The sequence below is a fragment of the Cololabis saira genome, chromosome 16, assembly GCF_033807715.1.
Source record: "Cololabis saira isolate AMF1-May2022 chromosome 16, fColSai1.1, whole genome shotgun sequence".
NCBI classification, from domain to species: domain Eukaryota; kingdom Metazoa; phylum Chordata; class Actinopteri; order Beloniformes; family Belonidae; genus Cololabis; species Cololabis saira.
Window position 1 is genome coordinate 41,384,378 of NC_084602.1, and position 9,979 is coordinate 41,394,356.

At 38.3% G+C, this 9,979-nt stretch overlaps 2 protein-coding genes across 3 annotated transcripts; one reads left to right on the plus strand and one right to left on the minus strand.

Annotated features, from left to right (window-relative positions):
* Nucleotides 1-206: 206 nt before the first annotated feature.
* LOC133462737 (uncharacterized) lies at nt 207-6,115 on the plus strand. 2 transcript variants are annotated; one of them, XM_061744141.1, is made up of 7 exons: nt 207-330; nt 763-1,151; nt 2,121-2,236; nt 2,723-3,458; nt 4,122-4,340; nt 4,773-5,000; nt 5,463-6,115. In XM_061744141.1, the coding sequence occupies exons 3-6, from the start codon at nt 2,125-2,127 to the stop codon at nt 4,981-4,983; spliced, it is 1,278 nt and encodes a 425-aa protein (XP_061600125.1). In that variant the 5' UTR covers nt 207-330; nt 763-1,151; nt 2,121-2,124; the 3' UTR covers nt 4,984-5,000; nt 5,463-6,115. The 2 variants fall into 2 exon arrangements, with proteins under 2 accessions (XP_061600125.1, XP_061600124.1); XM_061744140.1 differs by having other exon boundaries at nt 4,773-6,115.
* LOC133462732 (G2/M phase-specific E3 ubiquitin-protein ligase-like) lies at nt 5,112-9,161 on the minus strand. Its single transcript, XM_061744136.1, has 11 exons — nt 9,063-9,161; nt 8,210-8,519; nt 8,019-8,110; nt 7,657-7,722; nt 7,356-7,423; nt 7,184-7,279; nt 6,762-7,072; nt 6,477-6,655; nt 6,134-6,306; nt 5,827-6,041; nt 5,112-5,724 (listed from the first exon to the last, which is right to left on the minus strand). Exons 2-11 carry the CDS (start codon nt 8,502-8,504, stop codon nt 5,489-5,491), a joined length of 1,731 nt encoding a protein of 576 aa, XP_061600120.1. The 5' UTR covers nt 8,505-8,519; nt 9,063-9,161; the 3' UTR covers nt 5,112-5,488.
* Nucleotides 9,162-9,979: the final 818 nt, after the last annotated feature.

The following is a 9,979-nucleotide window of genomic DNA, read 5'->3' on the forward strand; positions in this document are numbered from 1 at the left end:
ACTAACGCCAATCAATTAGAACACTAGTTAACTGTCCGGCTGATCATGACCCTCCCCCACTATAATTACCTCTGGACTCTCACGGCGGCAACAGCACATCTCAGGTGAGGCCCAATCTGATGAGTCGCCATGGCAACGGACACACCCACCGCTCAAAGTCCACAAAGATAACGATAGAGACAAAATCTCCGTCAGGAGTGTGAACTTACAGAAATACTTTTGTCCAGAATGAACCGTCCAACTGAAGCAGAGAGATGAAGAACATGAACAGAATCATCAGTTTTATGGTTTATGGTCTGTTTTTGTGCTCCTCGGTTTTCTCTAATGATGGTGAGTAAGCAGTTAACTCTGATATTTTTTAAAGGACTAACATATAAAAACGTCTAATATCCAACGATTGTCAGTTTGAATATAAAATACGGGTAAACATCAGTTAAATCCATAAATGTGTCTACGGTGCAAGTAAGTTGAAACTTTAGTGACGGGATTCTTCAACCGTCGACAGCAGGAGGAAGAAGCTTCTCTGGACCTGAATCAAAGTCCAAAATAACCTACATATACGACGATGTTGGTTGGTTATTTTAAACAATTTAGCAAAAACATGGGCATAAAAATCAACAATACAAATTACAAAAAAAACGTAGTACTAACAAAAATAATACAAAAATGTACGTTTTTATGTATTTAAGTATTTTTATCAGTGTTTTGATCAGAAGTCCTTCATGTTGTTTTACTGATGTAGTGTTTGGTTTTCACCACAAGGTGGCGGTGAAGACGTCAACATGGAGCTTGTTAGTCACGAGGTTTGAATGTAGATTTGTTTCCCTACGGTGGCCCGTACGGTCAAACACAACAGAAAAGTGCGACACGCTATTTCAAATCTCACAACACACCAGAAAATTGTGACACGCTATTTCAAAACTCACAACACACCAGAAAAATGTGACACGCTATTTCAAAACTCACAACACAACACACCAGAAAATTGCACGCTATTTCAAAACTCACAACACAACACACCAGAAAATTGCGACACGCTATTTCAAAACTCACAACACAACACATTAACTCACAACGGAAATACGACGGACCATATTTTCTGACGGACCGTTTTGATTCCGACAGCGGGCTCTGGGAGATTTCAATGAGAGGTAAGTTAAACGCTGCTGCTCAATGATTGTTATTAATGTCGTTATATGTTTTCACAATTTTTGGTCACCATGTTGAAATTGTCATAAAGTTCTGTATGTGCCCTGCCGTCCATCCTTTGGTTATTGTGAAACTAGCTCTGCAGTAAGTAGTGCTAACTGCTAGCGTTACGTTGGTAATGTTTGTAATTCAGATGAAGGTAACGTTAAAGCCCTGACCATATTAGATAATACACTAACATCTGGGAGAAAGAAGACTTATAGCTGAGATCATTCTTCGAAAGTGACGTGTTTTTAATCGCGTTCAAGTAATTAAAACCTAGCGCAAAGGAATGGTAAAGTTAACGTTACATGCATGGTCTGCCATGTAGGCTATGGCACACTAGCTCTTAAAGTAGCAATGTTTATCTGGGTCATTTTGTCGATAAGCATTGGTGTCAAACTGCGTTCCTGGAGGGCCACTATCCTGCATATTTGAGATGTTTCCCTCTTCCAACACACCTGATTCAAATGATCAGCTCATCATCAAGCTCTGCAGAAGCCTGATAACGATCCTGATCATCTGAATCAGGTGTGTTGGAAGAAGGAAACATCTAAAACATGCAGTGTATGTCTCATGCAGTGGCCCTCCAGGAACGCAGTTTGACATCCCTGTATAAAGGTAACATAGCAGGTGCTTCAGTTTCCTCAGTCAGACATAAAACTAACGTTACAGTCATCACAAACAAGTCAGCATGAGTCAAACGATTATAAACAACCAGCTATCTGGATTTTTAAGGTGCAGAGCACACAACTAAACAACACTTAAGTTATTCTCATTATACACTCCCAATTATGTTAGGTCAGCAGAGGTGTATATTTTCCTGCCTTTCCATTAATTTTAGCCTAAGTGGCTTTGATCGGGTAACTACATCTAGGAAGGTCCACCATTCTAAGTGCTTGCTTAATGATTTATTTTTTTTATTTACACAGTAAAATGTACTGTCCTTTTTGTGGATCTGGCCTGCATTCACAAAATGCATTCTGCAGTTCATGTGGAAAAGACATCAAATTCTTGCATGATGCTGATAAGCCTGGCACAAGTGGAGGTAATTTTTAAAAAAAGATTGCACAACTGTCAGTTTGTCTTCTCTGGTTAATTGAAGTCTGTCTGTCTGTCTGTTTATCTATCAGTTACTTATTTTTTTAAATTGTACTAAGACTAGAGTAATATTATGTAATTATGGTGATGGAGCTGTGTTAATATACCATACATTTTTGGTGAGATTACTATTTAAATATGCTGAAACCCCTAACATTCAGCTGAATGTAATAGAGTGGAAAAAATGAGTATAAACAGAAAGGCACCCTAAAAACATTCACTCAACCCCTTAGTAGTATATTTTTAAGTTTTGCAAAAAAAAAGGGGTTATAGCTTAATTTTTTTTCACCTGGCAGGCCTTCATCAGGGAGTGAATTCTAAAGAATCTGAGTCTACATAAGCAACTTTAATTTCTTACTTATTACTGCTTATTAAGTAATATAACTCATGTTCATGTGTCTAATACAGTGTTATAATACATCCTTTTCCCCAGGTCATGAAACTACAATGGTGGATGAACTTATCCATAAGTATTTCACAGAAGGCCATACTTATGAAATAATACTCGACTTACTGACAACTAAGCACAACATTTCAATGAGTCTTGGGACTTTAAAAAGAAGACTACAAGATGCAGACCTAACCAGGAGGACTAACTACACTCCAATTGCTACTGTGCGGGCAGCTATTTCAGAAGAAATTCAGGGATCAGGCAAGCTCTTAGGTTACCGAGCGATGTGGCAGACTCTGAAACAGAAGTACTCTTTTACAGTAAGAAGATGTGATGTGATGCACCTGATGGGAGAACTGGACCCGCTGGGGAAAGAGAAACGTTCTAGACGCAAGTTTGTCCGAAGATCATACCACTCAAATGGACCCAATGAGGTCTGGCATGTTGATGGGTATGACAAATTGAAACCTTTTGGAATTGCCATAAGTGGCTGTATTGATGGCTTTTCCAGAAAAGTTTTGTGGCTCAAATGCGGGAAGTCCAACAATGATCCTAGAGTCATTGCTCAAAATTACATTGAGTGTGTCGCTGAGTTTGGAGTTTGTCCAATGCGGCTCCGCACTGACTGTGGCACTGAAAATGGACTGATGGCAGCGCTTCATTGTTCTTTGAGATCTGAGCATACAGATGAGTTTGCAGGAGCCAAAAGCCACATGTATGGGACTTCAACATCCAACCAACGCATTGAAAGCTGGTGGTCCTACTTTCGCAAACAAAGGTTTTTGTCGCTTATTGTTAAGCCTTCATTGATCTATGCTCTATGTCAGTGGTTTTCAACCCTGGTCCTCGAGGCACACTATCCAGCAGGTTTTAGATGTTTCCCTGCTTCTTCACACCCTGATACAAGTGGCCGTGTCATCAACAGACTTGTGCAGACTTTGATAACGGCCTAATAAAGACCATTAATTAGGATCAGGTGTGTTCAAGCAGGGAAACATGCAAAACCTGCTGGATAGTGTGCCTCGAGGACCAGGGTTGAAAATCACTGCTCTGTGATGATGTATTTTTGGCTGGACCAGGTCAGTCCTGTAAACATGATTGTCTGAGTGATTGTGTGTCTGACTGACTGATTGAGGGACTAAATGTGAAATCCAACCCTCACAAACATCACGCCCCTGTCCAAATGTAGTCCAGCCATATGCTATGTTTTTGTCTAGTCTTGTAATATTTACTGTTTGATTATGTAAATGATAAGGATACTCAATTGCTTGGTTCCTTTAAGTGTTGTCTTAATTCATTACCAACTTGAGACTTTCTATAAAATTGCTTTTGCATCATAACCACTACTTCTCAAAGCTTATTTCTGTCAGAGCACCTCTTTATCTCTTACAGGGACATGGTATTATATTACATGTTACTAAAATGTGTGTTGTTTTACTAGGAGTCAATTTTGGATGGATCTATTCAGTGACTTGAGGGAGAGGCATCTGTTCAATGGCAGCTACGAACACACAAATTTGCTGCGATACTGCTTTTTGGATGTCCTGCAGAAAGAACTGAATGAATACAAGCAGCAATGGAACACTCACATTATTCGTCCAGTTCGGCAATCCAGATGCCCATCTGGAAGACCAGAGGCAATGTACTTTTTGCCTAACAGGTGAGTATTATAAATCATTTTAAAATAATTGCAAAACCCTATTTGAAATACATTGCATTAAAACTATATTTAAGACTTCAGACAGGTAGTGCAAATATTATTTTTTATTATGAACAAATCATGATAGAAATCAAGAAAATTGTTAGTAATGGATGACTGTAAAATAAACTGCCTTGTTGTGGACTCTAGAATCCACAATAGGTGTTTCTCTAATGCTGTCACTTCACTTTGGAACACCTTGTTGCTTTAAATAATATCCCTTTGCTCTAATTTTAGATAATACATTTTAACTTTAAATATATAGTCATGTCCATCCTTGTACTGTGAAAAAATTGGAAATTGTTGAAATGCTAGTAAAAATGGAACATCAAAGAAAACCAACCTTTGTTGTGATGCTTTGTCAGTTTGTATACATTTTTTTTCTGTTCACAGGTTTAATGGGAGGAACTGTGGATTTCCATCATCAACCCAAGTTCTTAGTCAGCTTGAAAGCCTCATGCCAGCACCAGCAACTCCTGAGGGAGATAATGACCAGCAAACCCACTACGAACAATTACAAAGACAAAGTGGTTTGACACCACTTCTTCAGTGGGAATCTGCTGTAGAGACATACATCACCTTGAAGAACATGGCTGATATTTAATATATACTATTTGTCCGGTAATCCTTTAAAGTACACACACCAAAGCTTTCAGAGATTTAACAGAAGAGCCTGAAGTCAAAGAATTTTATTTTTTAAATTTTCAGCAAAACAAGCTGTCTTCAGTGCCACTTAAATGTACATTAAATGTATACTCAAAAAAATACAACAAATTAAAGAATTCGGCATTATTGCTACAAAATCATAAATTAGACTTCCACCTTACTTTCCTGACGTTTAGTACGGAATATGTTCCAATACTGATTTAAAAAAAGAAAAGTTATGTCCTCTAAACCCAGCTGCGTCACAAAGACCACATGACAAAAACAAGGACATTAGCAAAACAGGTCCAAAATTCTGGCCAATGCTATAAACATAACTAAATCTAAATATTTTTTTCCTAACATGAAGTAGAACATGTACACAGTTTGACAGTCTAGTGACCAGACTAGACTAACCTACTTTGTGTCTACCTTTTACAGGTTTGTTTCGAAGGAGAAAGTGCTATTTAAAAGCACCCGAAGCCTGGGGAATTCTTTATCCCAAAGTCCATGTTGGCCTTGAAGATGGTATAATTGTCCAGAAGTGGGAGCTTTAGAGTGTTGGCACATGTGTTTGCCATAGGAAAGTCTGAACTGGTGAGAAACTGAAGGCATGGCTGAGGATCCATGCCAGCAGGAGGTATGTGTGGCACACCTGTCGCGAACATGAAGACCTCCTCCAGTGTTGCTGAGCTGTTGTTTTCTGTCAAAGCATTGAAAGGGATCAACGGAAACTTGTTTCCACTATGAAACTGGGATTAATATTTGTGTTGACAGCTGGACAATTAAAAGGACACTGACTAACCTTCACAATCAAGAAGATAGTCAGCCCAGAAACTTCTTGCTTTGTCCTCCTGGATCCTCCTGTTGCTTCCTTGTGGACTAAGTTGTGGCTGAAACAGGTTTTCAATTTCTGCAGCAGATAATCTGTCATCCAAATGGCAGAGAATGGGGGCCAGCACCGTAGGATGCTGCTGCAGTGCAGTTAGAAACTGCAACTTGGAAAGGCCATCCTTGAATCTAAAAAACAACAACAGGTTGCTGTTTGAGTTATACGTAAATGAGACAATGACACAATGTTTTGTTGCAGTAATAGAACAAGAATAAAATACCTTTCAATTGCTCTGTGGTTCCTGTCGATTATATACCACCTGAGGTACTCCTTTACAATCAAGTGTTTTTCCTCCACTGATTTAACATGTTTGAAGCATCCTGCAGTCTGCAACATGCTGCTGTTCTGTGCAATCAGGTCTCGCAAGCGCTCCAATGAGGATGCATTCTCAATCTAAAAAACATGAGAAACCCCTCAGTCATTTTTAAATGTAAAAAGTAATCATGAATAAGTTATACCAGAAAGCTACAATGACAGAAGGTCTTAAGTGGACACACCTGCTCCTTTTATCAACCAGTTACCTATGCCAAAATTAAACAGCTCTCTATAAATGATCCTCATACCTGCTGTAGCACTTTCCCTATTTCTTCATCTGTAATGTCTCTTATGGATGAGGTGAAACTGGACTGCCCTGCAATGTGGCTAACCAGATCCCTTGACAGAAAGTTAGGGCCAGGCCCACCATGTACAATCGACACAGCAATCATCTTCCCTACCAAACTGTATTCATCTTCTCTGATTGCTGCATGAAGAAATGCAGAGTTATGAAATGTTAAATTGGCTCCTACACTAAACAATGATACATGGTTGTGTGTAGTTTTCCTTTAAAACATTCACCATAACAGTACCTGTTGCATTGTAGACAAGGTAGCGGCTCTCCGCAGGTCCATCAAATATGGGTCGTTGGTTTAGCTTTTTCATCAGAAGAGAGAGGAATTCTCTCTTTGGTCCACCTGTGTCAACACCTTCCTCAAATCTGCCTCCATCATCAGAAAACCTTACCAGGAGGTCCTTTTCCTCAGAGAATGTTCCCCTCTTGAATCCTCTGACAGCCCCATCCCAGATGTCAGACCGGCAAATGTTAAATCTGCTCACGGCATGGCGGTCAATCTGGAGTGCCAGGTTTGCAATGATATTTGACACAGATTCCTCTTCCACCCTACAATGAGTTATATCATAACCATCTTACTTAATACACCTAATTCTGCACGACAACAGACCTGTTTAATCAGAAAAACGTCAGTTTTAATAAGGATAACCAGTCTCTTACTCTGCATCCTTTTCAAAATCGCAACTGTCCTCATTACTGTACATCCAGTCGTCCAGATCCTCTACTACAGTAGGTGCATATAGTTGGGTGTATTTGCTGTGAAATAAACAAATGTACATTGTTGGCATTTCCATATCAATTACTACACTTAAAATGTGGGGAAGAATAATACCTATAGCATGCAGTTTCCATTGCACGTTTTGATGTTTCTGGGCCCCCTTCTGAGTCAGAAAGTAAGACCTGTCTCACAAACCATAACAGGGATTAGACAGGTGTGTTGCAATCATAAATTATGCTATTGCATGTCCCATTTGGAAGGAAATGCTTTATTCTAAAGTAAAAGAAGATTACATGAATCTCTAGGTCAGTGTGTCACACATCACTTACAGTAAATGTGCTTTAGGACAAATTAAAAGTGAGAATATTTTCAAGCAAAACTATATTCACATCACAAAATATAAGAAAGAAATTACCACTTCTGAATCAATACATGATTCTCTGTCATCAGCACTGGTGCTATTCAAAGTTGGTTCCCATAGCTGAAAGTAAAACAAACATGGATTTAAAACTGTAGCACTTACATTTGACTGACAATTAAACTGATTGATTTTTAAAAGTGTTATTGTGATTATAATTGCTAACATTATGATTATCAAGATAGACCAAACATCTACGCAGCATGACAATATTTATGTCAAAGTGGTAGTTTGGCACACATCTCAAAAATATATTGTATCCTCAGCTATTTAAAAATAAGAGTTTGTATTGCAATTAATAATTTGTTCAGCTCTGCAAAGAACCTACAAATTTAGAACATGGCAAATGTTACACTCACCACTGTGTCAGCTGAATTGAATTCTGCAACGCTTCTGCTTGTAATGAACACCTCTGAGTCTGAATCAGACTTCTCTGAGTTTGGTTCCTTAGCTGTGAAATAAAACATCAGACATAACACTAAAATGTAGAGATACTAGATTAATGCAAGAAAGCTAGTCTTGTATGGTCATTTATTTCACAATCACTTACAATGGGTAAGAAAATCTTCAACTGGACAAATGTACACTGTAATGCGCTGGTATGCCTTTCCCAATGCCTCCTTATAGCATTTCACAGTGAAGGGCTTTTCTGTTCCTGGTATATTTATAATCTTTGCACCATCAGGGTAGAGAAGAAAGTAGGCTCTGCTTTGCAAATTTTGGTTGAAGTCTTTCATTTTTTGTACAGCAGCTTTGTGCAACTGCTCTGCATCTAGCTCTGGTTTCACAGCAAGCGGTAGAGATGTTCCTCTGACAGGTCTGAGCTCTCCCTCTATCAGTCTCATAAGCGCAACTGAAATCTAAAGAACAAATATGAAGGCTACTATTAAAAGGTTCACTGACACAGTGCAAATAAATGACAGAATGAACTATAACTAGGTAGGCCTGTCACAATAACAAAATTTGCTAAATGATATATTGTCCCAGAAATTGTTCTGATAAATTACGTTACTGTCATTGTTATTTTGAGACCAATTCTCTACTAATCTAGTAATGAAATACCATACTAATACAAGTACACCCTTTCAAAAGCAATACACCTTTTATTTCTCAAGAATATTTAGCATTATTATTGGAGTGTGAAGAAGATATTTTAAATATTCTAAATTAAAAAAAAAACATAAATCAACAAAAAACAATAACAACAGTGACTCTCAGTCATCCAGTCTCTTTCGTAGAGAGAGAAACAAACAAGGAAAACAAATGTGCATGCAAATGGCGATATATTGAAGCCAGCAAAATATAGTTAATTTTTATATATTGTACAATTTACTGATTTATAGATTATTGTGACAGGCCTAACTATAACAAAACAACTGACTATATCAACAAAGACAGGTTACCTTTACGCTGTCTGGCCGTTGTGCCTTTTTCTTTGTGAAGCATGACTGTCTCTCCTTCTCTTTTACAACCCGAAAATTCTGGAATGACTCCACTGCACTTTTTCCTGCCACTGCTGTGCTTCCTTGTTTAGAGTCAAAATTGAATAGGACAAAGATCACTGATAATACTGTTTAGACAGCCAGTATTCCAGTCCATAATTACATAATATTACTCTAGTCTTAGTACAATTTAAAAAATAAGTAACTGATAGATAAACAGACAGACAGACAGACTTCAATTAACCAGAGAAGACAAACTGACAGTTGTGGAATCCTTTTTAAAAAATTACCTCCACTTGTGCCAGGCTTATCAGCATCATGCAAGAATTTGATGTCTTTTCCACATGAACTGCAGAATGCATTTTGTGAATGCAGGCCAGATCCACAAAAAGGACAGTACATTTTACTGTGTAAATAAAAAAAATAAATCATTAAGCAAGCACTTAGAATGGTGGACCTTCCTAGATGTAGTTACCCGATCAAAGCCACTTAGGCTAAAATTAATGGAAAGGCAGGAAAATATACACCTCTGCTGACCTAACATAATTGGGAGTGTATAATGAGAATAACTTAAGTGTTGTTTAGTTGTGTGCTCTGCACCTTAAAAATCCAGATAGCTGGTTGTTTATCATCGTTTGACTCATGCTGACTTGTTTGTGATGACTGTAATGTTAGTTTTATGTCTGACTGAGGAAACTGAAGCACCTGCTATGTTACCTTTATACAGGGATGTCAAACTGCGTTCCTGGAGGGCCACTTCCCTGCATGTTTTAGATGTTTCCTTCTTCCAACACACCTGATTCAGATGATCAGGATCGTTATCAGGCTTCTGCAGAGCTTGATGATGAGCTGATCATTTGAATCAGGTGTGTTGGAAG

What these genes read in the sequence shown, in the direction of transcription:
- LOC133462737 (XM_061744140.1), top strand. Translation starts at nt 2,125, where the DNA reads ATGTACTGTCCTTTTTGTGGATCTGGCCTGCATTCACAAAATGCATTC. An exon ending in TAAGCCTGGCACAAGTGGAG is followed by an intron (nt 2,237 to 2,722) that starts GTAATTTTTAAA and finishes CCTTTTCCCCAG; the next exon opens with GTCATGAAACTACAATGGTG. An exon ending in ATGTACTTTTTGCCTAACAG is followed by an intron (nt 4,341 to 4,772) that starts GTGAGTATTATA and finishes TTCTGTTCACAG; the next exon opens with GTTTAATGGGAGGAACTGTG.
- LOC133462732 (XM_061744136.1), bottom strand. Translation starts at nt 8,504, where the DNA reads ATGAGACTGATAGAGGGAGAGCTCAGACCTGTCAGAGGAACATCTCTA. An exon ending in TCAATTCAGCTGACACAGTG is followed by an intron (nt 7,723 to 8,018) that starts GTGAGTGTAACA and finishes TTTTACTTTCAG; the next exon opens with CTATGGGAACCAACTTTGAA. An exon ending in TAGGGAAAGTGCTACAGCAG is followed by an intron (nt 6,307 to 6,476) that starts GTATGAGGATCA and finishes CATGTTTTTTAG; the next exon opens with ATTGAGAATGCATCCTCATT.